Source organism: Centroberyx gerrardi, chromosome 4, assembly GCF_048128805.1.
Source record: "Centroberyx gerrardi isolate f3 chromosome 4, fCenGer3.hap1.cur.20231027, whole genome shotgun sequence".
NCBI lineage: Eukaryota > Metazoa > Chordata > Actinopteri > Beryciformes > Berycidae > Centroberyx > Centroberyx gerrardi.
Window position 1 is genome coordinate 28,596,426 of NC_136000.1, and position 23,812 is coordinate 28,620,237.

The following is a 23,812-nucleotide window of genomic DNA, read 5'->3' on the forward strand; positions in this document are numbered from 1 at the left end:
GGGGTATTTAAACATAACTGGGGTCTAATTGTACAATTCAACACTCGGAGGATTAACCAGGCTAAACTAACAGTAGTAATAGCAGTAAGCAGTATATATCTGTATACCCACCCTGGAGTTGTTTTCCAGGCCTTGTCTCTGTCGGAGGATCTTGAGTCTCTCGTAGTAAACTGCTGGTTTCAGCTCTTCTCCATTACTGCTGAGAGAACCGGAGTCCACGCCGTGTTGGGGGATCACTACAGAGTCAGACAGAAGAACAAACACTTACATACATCCAACGAGTGTTATTCCACATTCTTGATCAAGACACTCAAGTTTTCCATTTTAAAATGAACTAGAGAAGCTTTTATCCTGATGATGGGAAACCAATAAAAGACATTATTCTGCTTTTTTTCAAACTAGTGCGAGTCATGAAACAGCCTCAGCTTGTTTACGGAGGCGTGGCTCTGGGTGTACCTGCTGAAGTCTGGATGCGTCCTTTGCCCTCCCTCTCGGACTCGATCATGCGAAGGCCTCGCTCCACGTAGCTCTGGAAGAACTGGGAGGTGTTTCTGAGGAAGGGCTCCAGGTCGGCGTCAGAGTACTTCTGTTTGTATTCGTATAACTCTGTCAGACCCTGGGGATGATATAGGATATTCGTACATTAGCACAATGAGACACTGTAATCTATGACTTCTATCAACCTCCATCGGTGACCAATAGAAACTGCAACAACATAGATAGAACTTCTCCTACAGAAGTCTCTTGTACTTTGTAACCTCTGCTATTAGATAAGTGCTATATAAATAAAGATTAGTAATATTACTACTACTGTGTCTACTATTGATAATAATAATGAAAGTTCATTAGATTAGATTCCAGTTCCATTTTATATTTTGCTATATGCACCTACTATCATATAGTAGGTGCATATAGCACCTACTATCATATAGTCAGTCCTTATATACTCAGCTCTCTGTATTGTTACATATTTATACCTATGTATGCTCTGTTTATATCATTCCTGCTCATGTGTAGTTTTTTATTTTTTTTCCTTCCTTGCAGTGTTTAAACACTCAGAAACCAGTGCAATATCCTCTACATATGTATATATTTCTGTTTTTTCTTTCTCTTTTATTCCTGAATTCCATAGCTTCCCCTCAGTGAAGCCAATCATGTGGATACTATATAGAAAAGAGACCTATTTTTTTATACAACTTTTATATTTAATGTGACAATAATGTAATACCTTGTATATGCAAACCGACTTAGCCAATAAAACCAAGTCTGATTTCAGTCTCCAACTCCAAAAAATAGGACATTTGATAAAGCGACTCATGCATTTCTGTTAACTTTATCCAAATATCACCAGACTGGATATGAGCAGACCTCTTTAGTGTTCTCCTTGGAGCCGATCTTCTTGAAGATCTCCGACAGGATGTCACTGACTTTAGCCTTCGACATCCGATCCTCCTGTAACGCAGACAAATTCACTTTACGTGTATCACCACATCTACACAGCAGAACTTAATTTTGTGTGTGTGCGTGTGTGTGTGTGTCTGTGTGTTTTGTGTGTGATGTGTGTGTCGCTCACCGTGCGCAAGCCGCTCTTCTCGTTGCCTCGGTCGGTCTTGAGTCCGGACAGGTTTCCAGAGTGTTTCACCACCCGTCTGAGATGAGCCTCCAACTCTGACTCGTTACGATTCTCTATCATCGACAGGTGGTCCAGGATCTACATATTAATAAATAAATACAATAAAAATAAAACAATAAATACATCAATAACTATGGCCAATAACAGGAAATAAAAGCATTTAACAAATCAAAGGGGTGGTCAAAATATTAATGTAAATATCTGTGAGTGAGTGAGTGTGTGTGTGTGTGTGTGTGTGTGTGTGTGTGTGTATGTGTGTGTATTACCTTAGCCCCGGTCAGCTTGCAGAGTGTGTGCAACAGTGTTTTCAGGGTCCTGTGTGGCACGTCGCTCTTGAGCTGCTTGAGTTTCTCTTTGGGGAAAACCTTCATGAAGTTGTGGACGTCCAGTAAGATCCGATCCAGATTGATGCTGTTAATGGTTTCTGGAAGGAACCTGATCATCCTCCACAGACACTGAACACACACACACACACACACACACACACACACACACACACACACACACACACACACACACACACACACACAGGAGGAGAGAGAGAGAGAGAGGTGGTTGTCACTTGTTGTCTGTAAGCACGTTCATATGATTTTACATGCCAGGGTGAAATATTGTTACACAAAATATACGTTGTTTGTATGACCTGTATTGTTTAATACGCAGTCTAACTGGACAGCTCTGATGCAGCCATTTGTTTGCTGTTCAAATGTGCCAGCAAGATTTGAGCTTTCCATTTAAGTCAGAAACTGACATGAAAATCAATAGGTCGGTAAAGAATGTAAAGAATACACCGGAGATAGGCGATTGGCTGAAACAATCGCTGGAGGAAATTCCCTGCCAATCTTTTGCCGATTTAAATGACCTTTACCTATTTGGTAATTCAAAATGTAGCCTAGTGCAAGACATTCAGGGTTTCTCACTGCGTCTGATAAGCTTAGATATCTGCCTTGACAAAGGAACACCTCGCATTGACTGTAAAACCTTAAAAAAAAACATCCCCAAACTCCAAGTTTATTTTCACTGAGACCAAAGTCATGTTGAACACTGCGACATCTGCTGGACAAAAGCAGCATTGCGATGAATGTGGAGCATATTATTGTGGGAGCGAGCATCAAATGGAGTGAGTGAAGTTAACTAATTGTTACAACTTAAGGTTTTTCTTGAATGGGAGGACTATAATTAAAAACTCTAATTTCAAATGCGATTTAAACGCTACATCTCAATTTTTCTTATGTATATGCACAAGACACTATGACTAGATACAGAGATCTGGCTACTGGAGGCTGGGCCAATATTGTTGACTATACTGTCTTTTTGACGTCTATGTTAAACCGTTTCAATGGATGACAAAGAAGCTGAGAACCACCTGAAGTGAATACTAGTAGGATGTGTGTGTATATGTGTTAATCTTGTCCATAAGTGTTAAAACCCCTACCTTCATGACCAGTTCAGAGAACATGGGAGAACCGGCTGTAGTGATCAAACTGTCCTGGAGCAAAACCAGCAGAGCACTAGAGCGAGGAAGGAAAAGGAGACAGAAAGAGAGAGAGAGATAAATAGGTTAAAACCATCAGTATATCTTATCTACATCATGAATATTCTCTACCAGTCTTGACTCAACTAACTGCTGTCTCTCACACACACACACACACACACACACACACTCACCTGAGTATGTTGGTCTGGTCAGATCTCTCCAGTACTCTGACGACCAGCAGGTTGACCGATCTGATGAGCTGCTGTCCGTCTTCTATGTCCTCCACTCTACCGTCCAGCATCAGGGTTATCAGGCCGTGCATCAGGTCCTTCAGCACGCCCATAGACGCCTCTCTGGCCAGGGACTCCATGGAGAACAACTGGTGACAGAAAGGGAAAGAGGGGAAGAGACACAAGTTAGCCTATTTAGATTCAAAATGACAGCAGTCTAACTTACTGAAACAAGACATTAATGGAAAATATGAAAATAAATAAAATATGAGAATATATTCAGTATGAAATATGAAAATATAGATATATGTAAAGGGGATGACTTGTGAAGATGTGAAGCTGGGTAGACCAGTCAGTAAGAGTGACTTACAGACAGCATGTTTCCGATGATGCAGCTGTACAGTTTGAAGATGTCCTTCTTGTCCAGCCGGTCGTCAGCCATGTGTGTGTTGTAGATGAGCCTCAGCTGCATGAAGGTGGCGATGAGGAACTGGTCTATGTGACCCGACATGACCTCCGCCTTGTCCTCCTGCCGCAACACCTCGTCTATCTGTGGGGACAAACACGCTGATGGCTCAGAAAACTACAGAGAACTACAAACATGGCCTCCGCCTTAACCATCTGATGAAGTCAGTATGTGTGTCTGTTGTCAGTGTGTGTGTGTGTGTGTGTGTGTGTGTGTGTGTGTAATACCTGTGCCAGTGCCTGTATACTGGTGTTAATGTCACCGCTAGCCACCTGGGAGATGACAAAGTTGATGGTGGAGGCTGTGCTGTTGTGGAGCTCATCGAAGTGGGGAGAGACAGAACGCATCCTGGTGAACACACACACACACACACACACACACACACACACACACACACACACACACACACTCCATTAATCACAGAAAATAATTTACAATCTCACTAAAACATTTTGTGCTTTTCTGTGTTTATGTTTAGATGCTTTCATGTCCTTTTATATCTGAACTGTCTGCTTGCTTCAATGCATCTGTTTGTGTGCTTTTGTCTGAGTGCCTCCACACTAACTTGGGTTCGGGGATCATGATGGGCTCCAGCAGTTCGTCCAGTTTGTGCTGGACGAGGTCCGGCAGCTCGCTGACTCGGCTCTGGTCCGTCTCGATCATGTCCAGGTCCAGTTGGAACTCCTTGGGGATGGACGGGTGGGACGACTCGCTGTGCTGCGCGTTCTGACGAGCTTGGCTGGACGGACGGAGGGAGGGATTGAAGGAGAGAGGGGGAAGAGAGTATATTTAGTCCAGTGTTTTATAGATCAGTGCCTGTTAGCTCCAGTCCTGGCTGACACGGGCTCCTGAATATTCTCAGTTTGGGGGTAAACTGGCTTAATGTGGATCTACAGTATTTGGTGGTCCTCAGTAATGTATGTGAATGCATCTGGGGGATCCTGGAATGAAGGAGTGGGAGAAAAGCCTGATCTCGTCTACAATCTCCTTGGACTCTCAGGACTGGAGCTGATCAGCACTGATCTAAAACCAACATCGAGCGTCTGGCTCCTTCGGACAAAAACACTTCAAAGAGCTACCTTGACATTTGGAAATTTGGTCTAATTTTGTTTCCAAGACACTTGACACACTATGTCACTATGTACGTTTCTGGATTTGGCATTTCTCACTGGAAATAATAGCCAACGGTACCGATTGGTTCCAATGAAGAAGAGCCTCATGGTGGAAAAGTAACAATCTAGAATACGAAATATCAAGGTATTTCTTTAATAATAGCACTTAGAAAATGTAGACCAGTGAGTATGCCTGTATTCACATCAACAATACAATCTAACCAGGTATTGGAACACACATAATATACTATACAGTCTGAGTGGTGAACGTGTTGGGATCTCACACATACAGTTTACGCAGTAGACTTGACTGGAGCATACAGTACCGCTCCAGTAACGCTCCATACATCCATAAAGAGAGGCTGAAATTTCAGTGAGGGAAAAGGAAGTCCGGCACCCTCACACCTGCTCAGAAACCCAGCAAAACTTTGTAGACTGTTGGTGCATCTAAACATTGATTTTGAGTTTTTACTGGTGTGTCAGTGTCTCTTTGGTAGGGTGAAACCAGCTGTCACTGCTGAATACAGACAAGAAGAGGCCATAAACTGTTTACATGTATTATCAAGGTTTTTGCCCGTCTCCAGTGGCTAGTTATGACATTCCCCATACCTCGAATACTATTTTCATAGTATAGTATAATTAATCTATCAATCAATAATTTTTTCCATTAATCGACTAATCATTTAGTCTATAAAATGTCCAAAATAATGACAAATGTCCATCATAAGTTACCAGAGCCCAAAGTGACTGTTAAAATGTCTTACTTAGTCTGACCAGCAGCTAAAACAACCCAAAGTATTTATTTTATGATGAAGTATGAAATTAAGAAAAGCAGCAAATCTCAGCATTTGTGTAGCTGTAACATTTTTGGTATTTTTACTTGATAAATGACTAAAACGATTAATTGACTGTTCTGTTGATCAGCTAATTGTTTCAGCACTAGGTTATATCCTTTTCCACTGCAGAAGCTTTGAAAATGAAAGAAATGTAACTTTTGGTTTTGTAACTGTATAAGTATTACCAAGCTGTCACCTGTTTGTAGAACGCTCTTGTAATATTGTTCAGGAAAAAGTGCTTAGAGCTGCCCCAAAGATATTTACATTAGGTCTGTTTTTCCATTTCTGGCTAGGCAATACATATGAGAAAAAGCCGGTCCTTAGTCAGCCTTAACAACGGGATCCACGAGATAGGCCCACACACAATAACACTTAACTCCTCTAACAAACACTGGTAGCATTACTAGCCTCTTCAAAATGTGTCCATTAGTACTCAGCGGTGACAGCCAGTGACAGTATAATCTGCATTGTCTCTGCATTTTAAACCTACTGACAAGCGAACAGAAGATTTTATCAGCTCAGTACAAGGGTGTATCAAACTTCCACCTTTTCCCCCACTTGCCCCACTGTGGATTATGTGGTTGCTGCATGGGGAAGTAGCCAACAGTGGGTATATAAGACTTTCTTATTCCATGTGACTGAGAAGCTTATTTCCAGTGTCCTGCAAACACCTTGTACTCATGTTGTCCTTTTTCAATTGCAACTGACAAAGTGAAGAAAATGTTTTGTGACCCTAGGACCAAGGCAAACCACTGATAATTAATTGTAAAATGTCAAAAATACATGGGCATCAGTGGGAAAAACAAAATCAGAATGTTTTCTCAATTCCCAAAAAGCTGACTTGCTGAAGATACAAAGTGTGTGTAGGCCACTGACAATATTATATTTGTTGTAGCTGGTAGGATTGCGTAGGACTATGCATTGGACATGTCCATCTAGTGTTTATGTATAGACTATATAAATATATATATGTATAAGGAAGACGAAGGGGGTGGTGGAGACAACAAGAATGAACTACATTCAAAAGTGACAGCAGCACATTTTGAACATTAGTCTGCTGCTTTACCTCACCAGGTAATTGTCCCATAGTGGGGAAAAGGTTTTACAGTGACTGCTAATGTAAACCAAAATAGAACCTTTTTCCCAGCAATGCGAAGTAGCACGACTAAAATTCAAACGTCACAACAACCTTTCAAGTTCATTAGATTACGAGCGATGAGTATTAGATTGCATTCAGGACAGAGTTCTTCCAATGGAGAAAAGAGGGAGGGAAGAGGTACTCACATCCTATATGTGCGATACATTATTCTGATCCGGAAAGGAAGGCAGGCAGAGTAGAGAGAGAGGAAATCACACGGGAAGAGAGATGAAGGGTTAAGAGACAGGCAGGCAGACAGAAAGACAGGCGGCCGGCCGACTAGCCGGCCAGAAAGACATACAGACGTAGAGGTTGGTTTCACAGACCGGATTTCACAGGATTTTATATCTCCAAATGGGATTTTCCTTTGAAGGCTTAAAGTTAAAGTCTGTATTCAGGTCTGTGAAAGCAACCCGACATGCAATGACTCAGTAAAATAGAACAGGAGAGGACGACAGATTAGTTGTGAGCAGAAAACAGACACAAAGTCCAAAAAGTCGATGGTGTGAATCTCACTGCCGTCAACTCACAACAGTTAATCCACAGCGTGTAGAAATCTGTTATGGCTCTGACAGTCAGATTAAAGAGGCGGTTGGTTGACAGAATGGCAAACATGCTTATGAATAGTAGTAGTTGGGAATGTTGGGGTCTTTTTGTACTGTAGGGAAAAACCTGATTTCATTGCACTGCACAAACCCGGGGCTGAGGCATGTTAGTAGAAGAATTAGCCGTTTCACATCTGGCTTGCAGGACAGTTTGCTTCGACTGTCGCTCTCTGTTGAGTCAGATGTGAAAGGACGCATCCAAAACAGTTTAGAACAGGGGTGGTACAATGCTAATGTGAGTTGTGTTTATTATATCGCCTACATTCCTGTCTCTAAGATCGGTTTTGTGCACCCCTCTCATTCCCTACCTGTCCAATTTACCACTACCCTTCTCCTGTTTGTAAAATCTCATCATCACCTGGTTGAAATACATTATACTGTAGGTTCATTTCCCTGTTTGTAACCTCGTTTACTCTTCCTGTTTATAATATCTGCTATATTTACCCTATCCAACCCTGTTTGTAACATCTATTACCTTTAACCCACAATATCCTGTTTATTCTTGCTGTGAACAGTTAATTCTGGCTTCAAATCTAGCTTCTACCTGTTAACGATACAAAAATGAGAAAACACAAAGCAAAACAAAGAGTGAAGTCAGTAAGGAGTCTGTCTTTAGTCTTTCAGGTTTGCTCACTCTCTCCTGAGGCAATTATCAATACCAAGTCAATACTTGTATCCTTGGGGAGAACAAACTCGAGAACTTGAGAACAAACAAAGAACTCTCTGAAGTTTGAAATGGATGAAGTACTTGAAGTCGCGGGATTGGACAATTACGGTTGATACTTACTACTATTGGCTGCTTAAGTCTACTGTAAATGCCTAAGTATAAATGTTTCATGGTACTTCAGTAGCCTATATTGATTTATTTTTACATTTGCAAGGAGGTAAATGTTAACTTTTCTTGCATTAAAACACTGGCACAACATTGACACAAAACATTAGGACTTGTGCATTAGTCATCCCAACTCCTACAAAGCTCAAGTGAAGGGAGCAGCTAACTGGACTGGAGCATACAAATCAGAGGGTTGTTAGCTCTCCTTCATTAGCTACGAAATCTGACGTTAACATAGGCTAATCGATTGACATTAACTTGTGAGGTGATTCATTGTTTGGAAAAGTAACCACGGTATTCTTTTTTATTGTTAGGATGTTTTAAACGATTTAGCCACTTGAAATGTAGCTGAATGTGTTGATAGAAAACATATCTTTTGTTATGTTTTATATGTATGTAATATATCTTCTCAGTAATTTGGTAGTCAGTGAGTATTTATCCACTATGCTTTCAAAACAACCTTTTGGCGCGAATGTTTCGTTCATGCAATGAATCTTTGTTTTCATCAGGCAAAATTCAGTGCATCTTCGATCTTTTGTGCTTGCCGATCTTTTGCTTCCAGGACCTTCATCAGTTGAACGGTCACATGAACGGTCAAAAACGCAGATTGAGAAAGACTTATGTACAATTCCAGTAGGTCCTAAAGTGTGGTACAGCTTGCTTTCTACAGGCATCACTACTGTTTCCTATTCATCTAAGGTTATCTTTCCCCCCACTAGCCCTGAGCCACAGGTGACCTACTTGAGTTTGTTGGGGTCCTCCTGGGCAGGCTTGCGGAGGAAGGTGGCGTTGGGGTTAGTCGGATGTTCCCTCTGGGACCTCTCTGGGGCACTCTGCTTAGCCGGGGCGGCGGGAGTCTTCTTGGCTGAACGCTTGATCCTCTCCTCCAGCATGCTCATGTCTTTCTCTGATAACTGGAGAGTTCAAAAAGAGAAGGAAGAGAGGGGGGAGGCAAAGACAGGAAATTAACTTTTTGACTAATCAGCATTGCTAGACCATTTCATGTATGTTAGGCTGAATTAACCAATGCAGCCTCGTGGTTTAGTAGTCCAAACACAGGGTAAGTTTGCTTGAGTAGCCTTCATAAAAGCCTACAAAATAAGTTCTGGTTTGAGAGAAGAACTATGAAGTTTGGTCCCCAAAACCACTAATATATAAACTAACTGATAATGTGAGGAACTTACATTTCCTTCGCACTTCTGTGTGCATCCCAATTCACATAAGGTATCACAGCAATATATGATGCTAGTTTACTGCTTTTAGGTTTTGTACAAGGTTGTACAACTTATATTTCATATACTTCATGTATTACGTTATACATATGACCATTTCTTCCTATGAACTGGCATCTGACATCTTGTATTCTTCTATTTTTAATCTCTACTTGCTTTAAAATCCAGTGTTTATGTTACCAAATCACACGACTGGTTAGTTATAGACTCCACACATAAAATTTGTTTTCTGGTAGTATGCAGCTTACAAATGGACTTTGAAAGCACTTTGAAATTAGGAGCAATGACATCACACATTATGATGTTTGCAATGGCTATGTATATATTTGTTTTATTCTCCGGTCTCTCTTGATAAAGGAGATCTCGATCTCAATGAGACTACCTGATTAAATAATTGAAAATGGAAAAAAAAAAACCACACTGATTTAACTTAAGATAGCGTACAGTACTACGATAATGGCATCAATCTTACGTTTCCTATAAGTTTGTAAACTTGCTCCCCGCAGACGTTGTAGACGGCCACCACGGTGTTGAGGGCAGCGTTGCGCACGGACGTGTCTCTGTCTCCGATGTGAACGGCGATCTCCTTCAGACACTTGGCGGGAGTCGGCTGGCATACATTCATCCCATAGCCCTCTATCAAGCAGCCTAACTCCTCAAGACATTCTGGGGAGAGGGGGAGGGAAGAAGAGATACAGAGACAGAGAGAGAGACAAAGAGGAAGATAGAAACCATCAATAAGCTCTGGATGACCAGTGTTAAAAAAAAACAAAGGAGAAAAATTATATCCTCTGTCCCAATGTTATGTAGCCTACTTTCTTTGTTGGTCAGTGCAAGCCAATACTAGGTGGCATTACAACAGTTTGGTGTCTACTGAGACTTACCAGCTCTTTGTTTGGAGTTCTTGGACTTTGTTCCATCCATGAGGAAAGGAAAGATCTTGGACGCCGGGTAGACTTTACACAGCATGGTCAGTATAGCCCGCACGTCTTTACGAACCACATCCTTGGACTCCCCGACCTGGAGAAGAGAGGAGCAGCGAAACATTTTGAGCACAAAATAGCATGAGGACAGCTTGGTTTATCGTTTTTGCGTGTGTTTGAAGGCCATTTGCTAACCTTGAGGATGAGGTAGGGGACGAAGGAGTTGGCCTCGTACTCGCTGAGGTGGTAGCCCTCTCTGCTCAGCATGGCGAACAGCAGCTTCAGATACTCCAGAACCTTCATGAGCACTGTGGTGTTGGTGTCGAAGAACCTCAGGGTGAACCACTTCAGCACCAGGTCCAGGCAGCTGATGGTGGCGTCGCTCTCGCCCTCCAACCTCTGTCAAACACACACACAGAGTGGATTACTTTACTAATCGAATTCTAACTCTAAACTAGCGCTTTGTAGAAGCGAGGACCGGCCAACCTCACTTTCCATCATCTGTTTCTATCCATGTGAGGACATTTGGACCTCATAAGAGACACAAGCACAAGAACACACACACACACACACGTACACACACACAGTAGTCCTTACCTCTATCATGACTCCTATAGCCTTGACGTGTCTCTGGAAGTCGAAGTGGAAGAGCTCGTCCAGAAGCCACTTGGCAAAACAGGTGGTCATCTGGGTCTTAAGCTGCTCCACATACTCATCACGCGGAGTGAGGAAATTCCACTTCAAGATCTAGACAAGGCACATTGGACAGAGAGAGGACAATTGATTTGTAGTCAACAGTATTTCCGGTCAGTTTTGGAATGTGGACAACTGGTCCTGGTTCTGCTCCACATACTCGCAGGAACCTCAGGAAATTCACTTTCACTATTTCAAAAGGATAATACCAGTTTTATTTTTTAAGTTTGTGCCAATCGTCTATGTTGCCCCTCTCCTTTACATTCTCCCTGCTGGTGTCTGCACACAGTCGGCATAGTTGGAGATATCAGGGCTTGTTTTCCTCCCTTCAGAAGACGCCATTTGCTGCAATGACCCAGTTTCTTCAGCCAGTCCAGTACCTTTAGTTGCTTCTCCTCTTTGATCCTCTGCTCCTTGGCGTTGGGGATGAGGACGAAGATGGGTCCAGACCTGTCCTCTTCATCCTTGGCGCCTTTGGCCGGGGGTTTCTTACCTGCGGCACCCTGGGAGGGGAGGCAATACCGCAATTACTAGATATAGAGAATGTGTGTGTGCGTGTGTGTTGATGTGATGTTTTTCTGTGGTTGCTGTGCGTGTGTACTTATGTTTTCTCATGGGCTTTTATGTTTGTGTGAATATGTGTGTTTTTTATATCACATGTGCATTGTGTGAGTGTTTGCGTACATTAATAGTAAAAGCATGTGTCTGTGATGGTATACAAAGGTCTGTAAGGGTGACGGACAGCGACGGTAGAAACAGGAGACATGGAGCTGTTATGACAAAGAGGCCTTGGTGCAAGTTAACATGTAAAAACAGAGTGCAGAAACGTTGATGTGATGTTGTTCCAAAACATGCGACACACACATTTAGAGACACAATCATGCAGTGATGTGATCTCCCCTGGTTTCTGCGTGCTTTTTGTAGGCGTGCATGTACTGCGCTCTCATATCAGTGTGTTGTCATCGTCACAGTAATGCTGCAAAGTGGATATAGATGTGTGGCTCTACCTTCGCATCTCCCTCGCATTTAGGTTTATTTTCTTCTGTGCATTCTGTGCACACATGTTAAAAGCTTAAAACGGATGTCTAAGTATGTCGATTTCATTTAATCCAACAGCTGTGTGACAATATGGATTTGAATGATTCCGTGGTATATTGGTCCCCGGTGCCAGTATTAGTGATTAGATAGACACAGGGTTAGACCCGGCCGAGGCGAGGCCGAGTCAAGCTGGAAAGAAGCCAGGAAGGGGTTAACGAGTGTCGGGCCAACAAGTGTCCGCTGTGAAACTCTGTCCAGGTCTGGTGCTCCTCTCCTCAACGGCTCACAGTGGTTTACAGTGGGTTTAAAGGCACATAGCAGCGTGTAGGTGAAGTGTGAAGACCTTTGTGATGCTCTGTTATTTACTCTTGTATCGGGGAGTGGGGATGTGACAGTACAAAAAGTAGGAATACTCCATTTGCGGTTTACCACGATGTCATGGTGAAGAGCCAAATTCAGGTCAGTCAGGGTGAGGCGCTTCACCCAGACTTCACCATGGTGGGATTTTCCACAAATCATGTCTCATCTCATCATTAATAAAAAGAAGTAAAAGTTGAATCAATGTGAACATTTTAACCATTCAACTATTGATATTCATATTGTAGGTGTGATTTTGCACATAAATCCCATAATCCTCTATTGTTATGTAAATCAATTTAGATGACGTTTCACAACGGGGGAATCTATTTCTGGGTTCTTTGTCTATTAGTTTGCATGGACTGCTGCCATACAATGAAGTCTATTTTACCATGTAAACAAAACACTGCATGTCATTACCAGCAGAATGGAGCGTCTGACATTGACTTTTTTTTTTTTTTTTTTTTTTTTAATCAGCACAAAATGCATTCATTTCTGATTAATCTAATTTTGTGTTTAGATTTCATCTTGTTAGCTAGCTATACTACTATCTGGTCAACAAAGTATTACTGTCTTGTTTATTTGTTTTGCACAATAGCTCATGTTATGTAGCTAGCAGCAAGTAGTGGCTAGTATTAACATTAACATTAACATGAATTGCTTTGCTACAAGAGCTTGCTGGCGTCTGTCCTGGTACAAAACGACCTAGCCAACTCTCCAATTAGTCCTGCAAGATGGTGCCAGCTGTGGTTGCTGGGAGATTTGTGAGTGTTGTGTCAAAACACAACAACACAAAAAAAATTCTAGGTATGGGACATGGAAATCAGCTGTTCAGAGCTAGTAATTTAGAGCATACCCAAACAGAGTTTCACCATGAAGACACTTGTTACACATCTACCTGCTGACCGCCAGCAGCAGCCTTCCCTTTGCCGGGGGGCTTTTTACTAGCATTACTGTCCTTGTCCACGAAGGGAGGGGGAGGGGCAGGTTCCTCGGAAGGGGAGGGGAGCTGGGCGAGTAGAAAGAACCACATCACATTGACACTTCATGGTAATGAAATGATTGATAAAAACAAAATGGTGTATACAGAAATTAAAAAAACTGTCACATTTATGTCTGATATGCACAACAATAAATAAAGGAGGACTAGGACTGACAGCAACTGAAATACAAATGGTGTACGTATAGATATTTACACAGGGACAGATCTTCTACACAGGGAAAACTAAATCAAATCTGATTCCACTCAATGTAGACAGCCATGAAACAGATTTGATCAATCTATCTTCCCTTATAAAGGGTTAGAAAAATATCTGTTCCTGTGTGCACATAGCAAATGTCACAAAGTCAAATAGTGCACTAAAATGAACTAAAAAGTGAAGCTGAAGGGTGTTCGTCCAGACAGACGTACCTTCTTAGCAGCCGCTCCTCCTCGGACCTTCTTGGTTTCAGGTTTGGAATCTACAAAGTCCTCACTGGCTGGCTGAGACCTGGAGCCTGGAGAGGACAGTCAGTGGTGCAATTTCAGCTTGCTGGGCAATAAAAATATTCTCAGATTTGTTCTTCCTATCTTCTTAACTCTAATTGGCTAGTTCTAGTCTCCAGATTTCAGTGGTTGCCCAGCCCGGCCCCAGACGTCAAGATTTGTCCAGATTTGAGACGTAAAAATCAAACATATTTGAAATAATATCTTGACTGGATCGGGAGGCAAGAGATTAAAATCCTGAAACCCTCACACACGACAAGATTATCTGTACAACCCCCACAAGCTAGCACTGACTCGCTCAGTCAGAATGACAAATCTTGGTTATAATCGGCCTAAAAGTTGTATAGTGTGTCCTCAGACTGACCTGCTGCAGCCTTGCCTGTCCCTGCAGAGCTCTTTCCTCCCCCGGCCTTGGCAGGGGCGGCGGGTTTAGCGGGCATCACCGCCCGGGCCTTGTCCAACATGACTACCACTTGGTCCTTAGAGGCAGGCTGGAGGGAGACAAGGAGAGGCAGACACAGAGAGGCAGACATCAATTGTAGCAGACAGGACAGCAATGCATCACTGTTAATCATTTTCATGTTTATATAAAACACCTAAAAAAGTAGTTTCAACTGCACATTAATGAAATGTCATGTGAGATGAATGATAACTTGAAATATAGTTAAAATGGTCAGAATTAGGGTTTGACCAGTATGGGGTTTTGATGGGCAAGACCAATATTTTTGGGATTGAAGCTGACAATATCTGATAGATATTCAACATCTTTAAATTTGACCATTTTCATAGCCGAAAAGTATTGTGTCCATAAACTTTCCACTGAAACCCAGGAAGATAATAATAATGAAATACAACAAGCATTAGAATTAATTAAGGATAAGAACTTCCCACTTCCCAAATCAAACAAACTGCATCGAATTCATCATATCAGAGATGGACAACATTGATTGGCTGATAGCTGATTTTTAATATATAACCAATATTGGCCAAATAAATCAGCAAAACGATAAATCAATCTAGCCCTACTGAGAATGTCTTGTAGTATATTTCTTGTGTTAAATTGTAATTCACAGTCCCAACGATCAGTTCAGTACCTTGAGTTTTCCGGTGGCCTTGTTCATCTTGTCGAAGCCCAGGTGCATCATGAAGGTGGGCAGGGCGTCTTGGGCCTTCTTCCTCACGTCTCCGTTTCTGTCCTCCAGACAGCCGTAGAGCTGGGGGATGCACAACATCAGATCCCCCGGGACCGTCCTCAGAGTGGGCAGCTTCTCTGCTAACCAGCCTAGCAACTGGGGAGGTGAGGGGAGGAGAGCTATGTTATCAATCAATGCCTGAAATGATCACATTATGAGGTCTCATAGCTATAAAAAATACCCGAGTCATATCAGATATGCGAGAAAAAAAAGAAAATCAAATTTGAGCAGCCTGCCTGAACACTAGATAGCTGAATACTGAATTCTGTTCCTCCTTCACACTGCTTGAGAAGTGTGTGTGTGTGTGTGTGTGTGTGTGTGTGTGTGTGTGTGTGCGTACCTCCTGTCGTAGGAAGGGGTTCTCTCTCTTCAGCTCGTCGGCCAGGTCTTCTCCCTCCAGCCACTCCTTCATCCCAGTCTGCTCCACCCAGGCCTGCAGTGTGGCCAAGGCAGCCGCTCTGACGTTGGCCTACAACACAACATCAGATCTATTATCAGACAATATTATTTGCCTTAACTTTTGTAACAGCCTAACATCAGCATTGGTTCATGTCCACATACTATATATGCCAATATCCCCACGAAGACCATTAAAGACCGTGTCTGTTCCTCTTATCATTCTGTATTTATGCTATAAATTCACATTTTTTCATATTCTCATTTGGTTTATGGATATTTTCATTTATTTTCATGCAACATATAATGTATTTTTCAGACTGAATGCTTTTTTCCCCCATATATTCTTTTTGTCTTAGTATGTCCTACTGCGGTCATTTTGCACATTTTGCATATATCCTGTGAATTCATATATTTTTTCTTTCATATACTTTTTACTTAAAGTGTTCCAGCATCGAAATTGTTGGTTGTTACATTTAGTAGCCACTCCCTTATTTGCTTTATTGCTATTGAAATCCTATTTATCTAATATAACCTAAAGCTGAATCCATGAAGCTAAGTATTAATGGTGACATAATAGTTTGTGTTCAGATAGAAAGAAATGAGCCATTACACATATAAGGTCAGCGATACTTGGCCACTGCAGTTGAATGCATACAGGCGAAACACTGGTGTGTATGCTTCTGGTGTGTTTGAGAATGTGAGTGTGTGAGTGTGTGTACCTTGCTGTCTCCCAGTACAGTGATAATAGGGATTCCCAGTGATTTGATATGCTGTTTGAGTCCAGGTCCCATGGCTGTAGCTAGCTGCTGCAGGATGGACAGGGTCTGCTGGACCTGGGAGAGGACACATGCACAGCACTGACGACCAACAGTAAACGGAGGAACCCATCGTCTATCACAGTGTTAAACAGCACATTGCAAAGAGTGATAGCTCTCCTGTATTAGCCTTTAGCTTAGTTCAGCCGTCTTACTGACCAGAATCTTATTGGAGTCAGTGAGCCGTCCTTTCAGCGCCAGAGGCAGCTCTCCTATATTAGCTGTGATGAACTTGGCCTCTGAGATGATGGCTGTAACCTCGTCCAAACCCTCCTTCCGGATCTTCCAGTTCTTGTCCTCGATTTTAGACACCAGGTCTGATGTGATCTTATCACTGAGAGAGAGGACAGGGGGATAAAAAAACAGAGAGAGAGAGAGGGAGAAGAGAGAGTTAAAGGAATCATTGGCGTTCAGTGTGAGAGTGGGACATACTGTATACCTTTTCTGCTCTCAATCATTTTTGATTCAAGGATTTACAATATGCAACAGCTAAAGATGATTTTTCTTTCATATTTCTTGAGAATAGTAAGTAAGCTTGTTTACATTTGTAATCTGGAGCAAAACAGAATTACATTTCAAGTTAAAGCACTAAAAATACCAAAAAGCTTGTTTTCCATCTACAGTCAAACTCTTATGAACACAATAACACACCTAAAATGTAGATGGACAAATACATTTTTAGGTATACTATTATGGAAACATTTATTTTAGTGTGGAAAAAGACTGGGCAGGTGGTTGAAAATTCTCACAGAGCACATGTGGTGATAATAACAATAATATTTACTTTATCATCATTGTTATTATTATATTGGCAATATAACAAGCAGGGCTATAAAAAGTTGATTTTACTTTAAGAACTTACAGCTATACAGTCTACTGACAGGGATTTTTCATAGGGAATTGAGCCTGACAACTAACAACAAAGTGGACCAAATGAAAGCACAATACAGACTATCGTAGCTGTTGTTTGTAATGGTAACAGCAGATTTTAGTATACACAGCATGTTGAATCGAATTGCTATGTCCTAGACAGTGTTAGGTTAGGTTACCTGATGTCCGATCTAGGCAGGAGATCCATGATGTCCTGTCCTCCTCCCCCGTCTTCATCCTGCTCCTCCTCCTCATCGCCCTCCTCCGCCATCCCCGCCTTCTTGGAGCCTCTGATCGAGGCAGGTGGAGACTGGCCCTGCATCTATGGAGGAGACACACATATATAATCACACCTATCTCAACTATAGGGTGTCCAAAAGTCTGGAACCGTACGTCTAAGTAACACCATTTATTTTTTCTTATTGCACTTGATTTCCCCACATACACTTGCTGTCAGGATCTAGTCTAAGGCACTACAGTTTCTGGACTCTGAATAGAGGCGTGTGTTCGAATCTCACTTCTGTCAAGCAGTTCTGATACTCGTTTAGCTAGAGTTTTCAGACACTCTGTAGATTCATCTAGTGCCTGCTGTGAACAGAGCAGCTGAAAACTAAGGAAAGACCATGAGACACCATGGAAACAAAGCTGACAGGAGGGAATAGACCCTTGGGCCCATGGCAGCAGTGTCCAAGGCTGGATCAGCATGTTGGTTACACCCACTTAATCTATGAAAAGACGTAGCAGGAGAACATCCTTTGAGTCTGTGCAATCAGGGGTGGGAGATGACTCATGCAACAGACTTTGGAATGGACACAACCACAGACTCGCAGGTTATCAGTAAGAGGGTAGATACTAGCACTGAAAAGCAGGGGCTAGGGCCGAGGAAGAAAAAGATCAGTGGGATTAAACCTTGAGTTAAAGGTCCCGGGGCTAGTGAAAGAAGGGGATGGGAATATGTTAACATTGATTTGACAACAGGTCTAGACAGGCTGAAAGGATAAGTCAAGAATGAATTAGATAAAATGGAGGTTATTATCCATGACTACGATGTAGAAAGGTTAGAAGTCTGTGCAAAAAGAGAGAAGGCAGTCACAGAACCTGATAATGTTTTTTTTCTGTTTTCTATAGCAACCTACCTTTCGATTGGAAAAATTACAGTGCATAAAAAAAAAAATACTACATGCTGAACACATCCAGAATGCCCCTACCTTCTCAAACTCGGCGTCTATCTGTGCAAGGAGGGCAGGTTTCTCGTCTTCGAAGAACATGCGCAGCGGAGCTCCCATGTAGAGGTACATGACACCCAGGAGGGTGATGGCCGCCGTCCGCACAGCAGGGTTAGTTGCTCCCAGAGCCGTCTTCACGTTGTTAATGAAACCTTTCACATTGATACTGGGGAAGGGAGAAGACAAGAAGTCAACAGAGGGCTTTCAGGTGATGACAGCATTGAGCCACACTGGAGGGCCTCAGCTCTTGGCAACAACGGCTGAAAATAGTTGATTGCATTTCTGTAGCAGTCTTAACAATGTGAAATAGACATGGTTAACGTTTGCTCTGTTTTTGACTGGGAACTGGTCATTTCATCACTAATGCATCTAATTTTGTGTTTGGATAATGTCAGCTTATTAGCTAGCTAACCATAGTATCCAGTCAGCTAACTATCACACCGTCTTTGGTGTTAACATCTGATTTGTACAATAGCTCACCTAGTTGCTAGTAGTGGCTAGTAGCTGCATATTAACATCAACATGAGTTGCCTTGCTAACGTAGCCTGCTGGCTAGTTAACTAGCTAACAAAGCCAAAAAACAACTACATGTTCAGGTTAAGAGAGCTGACTCTCCTCAAACTACAACTCAGAGTGTTTTGGAGTAGAGACTAGAGCTAAAGACAAGACAGTTTACTGTGTCACACTAACCTACATTTGAAAACAAATCTACCTTAGCAGCCTATTCACTTTTACTGAGAACATTACTGAATGGACCTACACCCACACCACAACAATCCTTTTCAGCTTTCTCTCTTTTTCTAGCCTGGTTGTTATATATTTAAACATTACTTGTGCACAGACAATTTTCCAATGGACCTTCAAGATGGTACTAAACATGGTTGCTAGGAGATTTCTGACTTAACTGCAAAGCCTCTACATAGCAATAGGACAGCAAGAATGAATAATACAATTAATAATTTCACTGAGAATATTTGCACTGACAGTGCAGAGGATTGGAGAGGAGAATACAGAATATAGGCCTAGATTAATCCATATATAAACAGTTCAAAATGTCAACAGTAACTGCTATTCACTGTATATACACTGTAATTATGATAAAAAAAACCACAGCTGTGAGTTACCCAGTGAAGCCAAACTCTTTCATAGCATTGGCCAGCCAGTTGAGAGTCTCTGCCTGGTTCTTAGGGTTCTTCTGGGAGAAGGCCATTGACACAACCTGACAAAACATACACAGTGTTAATACATTTATCATTAATTATCAGTTGTCTACTGACCTGCTGACCTGTCTATGGTACAGAACAGCAGTCAGCATCTTCTTGGTATTCCCTCCCTAACCATAACAAAGTGGATAATAAATACTTAGGGGCTAAGACTATTTTTGTGGGTTACTCAGCAGGGCAATTGAACAAAATTAACAAAATTAACAAATAAACCAACTAAAAACCTGTTCTGCAGTCCATGGCAGTGAGCAGGCCTCTCCTATAGCAGTCAGCCCCTCTTTGGCGTTTCCTCCACATTTGACGTCTCCCACCTTGTCCACCAAGCCGTCCAAAACCACCGTGGCCGAAGTCTTAGAGAACTGTCCTCTCTGGGCTATTAGAGCCACAATATGCAGTTTCATCTGCATCACCTACACAGGGAGAGATGGCATGAATACAAACAGAATACAAACAGATGCAGCCACATTACTGCAGGCAACTGCGACTACAACAGCAGCTGTTGTGATAGTGACAGTTACCTGGAAGTTGGTCTCCTTCCAGCCTGGTTTCTTGGCCAGCATCCTGACTAAAGCTTGGCAGGGCATCGCCGCCTTATCCATAGTCTCAACAGCCTGGAAGACAATATGAAACCACAGATGAACACACTAGAAATTATAATGACAGGTGGTGACATGCCAGCCTTATCCCCGGTCTCCACAGCCTTCAACAAAATACAACAATACAGAATAACACTACTGTGACAATATATCAATACACTTGAACAGGTGGAAGATATTAGCTTTATCCACTGCCTGAAACAAAATGCACAACAAAAATCAGATATCAGCCACTCAGTGTTCTCCACATCTGACATGATGGACATAAAGCAGTTTGACTGATTACGTATATTTATTGTAGAATACTACTACAATACTACACTGATTGTCTTAACCTGAATTGATTCTAATGCAACAATTCCACACAAATATGCATGAATATGTATTATTATTATTCATAGGGGTATCATCATCATGGGTTTGACTGCACAGTTTAAAAGGTCCCATGGTCTAAATACTTTTCCAGACTTTTCCACCCTGACAATAAAAGTTTGGGGGAAACAGTGACTACCTGGAATTTTTTGGCATGCAAACAATTTTAAAGAATGCAATATTGGCCATCAAAAACCCATATTAGTCGAATCGCAATGATAGTAGTTATTCCAGCAGTAGTTATATAAGTAGAGTGGACTTGTCTTGCGTACTTGATTGCTGGAGCGTGAGATGCAAGACAAATGTTTGTGCAAAGAGATAAAAGTTTTATCTTTTGCCGTGATTAATAATTCATCTAATCTGGCATAAAGGAACAGAAAAGAAGATGTTACCCTCTGGAACTCCTCCATGCTGGCCAGCCTCTCCTTCCAGTTGGCCGAGTCCAGCTGCTGCAGACAGGTAGCCGGAAGTACCGCCGCTGCCCTGTCCTCACACACCTCAAGCTGACATGCAGATGCATAGAGAAATAAGAGATTAGTTACACTATGTTCAGACAACAGGCAAAGCTGATTTGTTTTTCAAGTTGGAATGTGTGTTTCGACAGTACAATAATTTGCTGTCACTGCAACATTGGTTGTCGCAGGCGTGTGCATGTTTCTCGTGGCTTATTGTGACAGTTTTTGTGATGCCGTTTTGTAATCACGGTGCTGTAGTCACAACAAAACATCAGTGAGGGAGGAGGCTGGCATCTGCCATGCTGCTGACAAGTGCATTTGTTCAGGCACAGTATTCTCTTGCTAGCTCTCCTCCGTGTTTGTTGTTCTCTGCTCCCTGTTGCAACGTGTGATGTCAAATGCATGTGTCACATGGGAAGTGACGGAAAAAACACTTGAAATCCGATCCGAGTGGTCAGACTGAGCTGGATTGCACAGATGCCACTTGCATCGCATTTCAAACCTAAGCCTAAGAATGTGGTTCAAGTCTGATCTGAAAAGGTGGGATTCCATGTTTTTTGCTATTCAGACTTAAAATATTGTCTCAGATATGCAAAAAAATTGAATTTCAGCTGCCTGTCTGAGAGTAATTGCAAGCAGGAAAGATCACTGCTGGCCTCTGCCCTGTCTTTCCTCTCTGTCTCTCTCTACTGTGACTATATAATAAAGCAAAATGCCACTGAAAGGTACAGTATATCTTATGTGACTTACCGCCAGTTCAGTTTCTGTGGTCTCTTTACTGTCAGATGACTTCTTGGCTTTTCCACTGGGGGCAGCAGCTGGTTTGCCTTTCTTAGACGGACCTGCTGATGGCTACAGATGACAAAGGCAACAAAAAGCTCAACCTCAAGCGCAACAAGTGGGTCAACAAGTAAACAAAAAAACATGGTGTTATTTATCCCTATGATTCCTGACTTATGAGACATCCCTGTTCAACATGTTGGTTGTGTTTTGTCAGCTGAGCTCTATGTATGTATGGCTCTAGGTTTACCTTGGCAGCAGCGGGGGTCCTCTTCGCAGGGGCAGAGGATCTGGCTGGAGCTTCAGCAGAGGGCGGAGCTTTAGCTGCCGCCTTCTTCTCTCCTCCTCCTCCTCCTCCTGCTCCTCTCTTCCCTCCAGGGAGCTCCACTTTATCAGCACACTCCTTTATCTGTTACCATTTGAAACAAAGGACAGTGGTTAGACGCCCGGCACAAGCTCTCATACTGGGCAAGATTTTTATATAACAAGTAAACACTAAGCACTTTCATCCTCTCTCGTCCCGTTGGCATCATTTGGTATGAAGCATCACAGCATCACATGACTTCTGAGTATTTAAGCTCAAATTGTTCAAACGGTTTCCTTTTTCTGCCCCTTGGACCCGCAAAGGTGCGAAGCTGCCTAGTGCAACATTAAAGACGCATTCCCTCCTCCATCTTTACCTTATTATCCAATTTCAGTTTATCAGCCTCATTCGGTACGTTCTCACATTTATCCTTACCTTGTCCAGTTTGATTTTATCCAGATCAGATAGGAAAGGGTTCACAGCCTTCTCCCCCACCACCTTCATGGCCGTGCCCAAAGCTTCGAAGGCGGCGTCGCGCACCTCTGGCGCGGAGTCGTTCACTTGCTGAGCGGGTGAAAGAGAAAGGCAGAGACAGACAGAATGGGGAAAAAAAAGGAGAGAACAACCATTAATCACAGACTTTTTATCACAACATTTGAAAACTGGAACATAAAATCTTTCCTCATTCTTTCAATCCTTTCATGAACCCGTGAAATCATCTGACACCTCCCTGTGGTATCCTGAGCCCCAGTTTGAGAAGCCTTGCGGCAGTGGAGAGCAATGTTGGGCTCATTACTCAAGAAAGTGTAGTGAGTAGTAATTAGTTACACTACTTGGTGCATTACTTTCCGTTACACCGGCAATTGTGTCCTCTCTTACCTGCACTGCTGTCCAGTATTCATTCTTGTGCTCAAATCAAAGTAGTGGGAATACTTCCACCCACAGACAGTTTTCTGCAGTTTCTCATCTAAGCTAGCTGTGTGTGAGAGGTCAGTGGCTAATTATGAGGAAAACAAACCAGCGAGTGGACAACCCAACACTTGTGGAGTGTGTACCGTACCTTGAGGAAGGCGGCGCAGAAGGGCTTGAGGATGCTTTTGGGCAGCGTGGCCTGGGTACAGTGCCTGAAGGACCGGGCCAGGAACAGAGAGGCCTGCTGCTTAATGGACGGGTTCTTATTGTCCATCACTCCCAGGATGTCCTCCGAAAGGTTCTGGAGAGTGGTCTGGAAAAACCCCCACGATATTAACAATCCACCCATCTATCTCACTCAGGGTGTTCCCTTGAACATCCTGCTGGGTGGAGAGTTTTTGTTCCAAAACAGAGTACAGGCCGGAAATGTTATGGTCATTTTGTGCTATGGGACAGTGAAAACCTTACTTGTTGTCAGCATATCCTGACTAAAACATTGGTAGTCTGCTATATTTGGAGTTCAACTTGTCAAACACAATACAGCACATACACCATTAGATTTGATGTTTTGTTACAATGTATTATATGCTAACAAGGGGGGATATTAAA

General features: G+C 42.4%; 1 protein-coding gene across 2 annotated transcripts in view; it reads right to left on the minus strand.

The window, feature by feature from the left end:
- Positions 1-23,812, minus strand: part of ckap5 (cytoskeleton associated protein 5) — a 37,088-nt gene that overhangs the window by 3,471 nt on the left and 9,805 nt on the right. Inside the window, exons 11-43 of one of the 2 annotated variants that reach the window (XM_078282904.1) lie at positions 23,352-23,516; positions 22,727-22,855; positions 22,238-22,396; positions 21,958-22,059; positions 21,145-21,255; positions 20,303-20,395; positions 20,009-20,194; positions 19,686-19,780; positions 18,544-18,727; positions 17,515-17,657; positions 16,625-16,799; positions 16,370-16,483; positions 15,592-15,720; positions 15,153-15,347; positions 14,423-14,549; positions 13,984-14,069; positions 13,471-13,581; positions 11,558-11,680; positions 11,082-11,231; positions 10,680-10,883; positions 10,446-10,581; positions 10,034-10,227; positions 9,071-9,243; positions 4,372-4,545; positions 4,034-4,154; positions 3,711-3,890; positions 3,302-3,489; positions 3,069-3,144; positions 1,900-2,088; positions 1,574-1,711; positions 1,369-1,452; positions 457-616; positions 112-236 (exon numbers count right to left, since the gene is read on the minus strand). In XM_078282904.1, coding sequence (XP_078139030.1) covers positions 112-236; positions 457-616; positions 1,369-1,452; positions 1,574-1,711; positions 1,900-2,088; positions 3,069-3,144; positions 3,302-3,489; positions 3,711-3,890; positions 4,034-4,154; positions 4,372-4,545; positions 9,071-9,243; positions 10,034-10,227; positions 10,446-10,581; positions 10,680-10,883; positions 11,082-11,231; positions 11,558-11,680; positions 13,471-13,581; positions 13,984-14,069; positions 14,423-14,549; positions 15,153-15,347; positions 15,592-15,720; positions 16,370-16,483; positions 16,625-16,799; positions 17,515-17,657; positions 18,544-18,727; positions 19,686-19,780; positions 20,009-20,194; positions 20,303-20,395; positions 21,145-21,255; positions 21,958-22,059; positions 22,238-22,396; positions 22,727-22,855; positions 23,352-23,516 — 4,719 coding nt within the window. The remainder of the gene's footprint in view (positions 1-111; positions 237-456; positions 617-1,368; positions 1,453-1,573; positions 1,712-1,899; positions 2,089-3,068; positions 3,145-3,301; positions 3,490-3,710; positions 3,891-4,033; positions 4,155-4,371; positions 4,546-9,070; positions 9,244-10,033; positions 10,228-10,445; positions 10,582-10,679; positions 10,884-11,081; positions 11,232-11,557; positions 11,681-13,470; positions 13,582-13,983; positions 14,070-14,422; positions 14,550-15,152; positions 15,348-15,591; positions 15,721-16,369; positions 16,484-16,624; positions 16,800-17,514; positions 17,658-18,543; positions 18,728-19,685; positions 19,781-20,008; positions 20,195-20,302; positions 20,396-21,144; positions 21,256-21,957; positions 22,060-22,237; positions 22,397-22,726; positions 22,856-23,351; positions 23,517-23,812) is intronic. The other variant, XM_071919358.2, reaches the window with a different exon arrangement.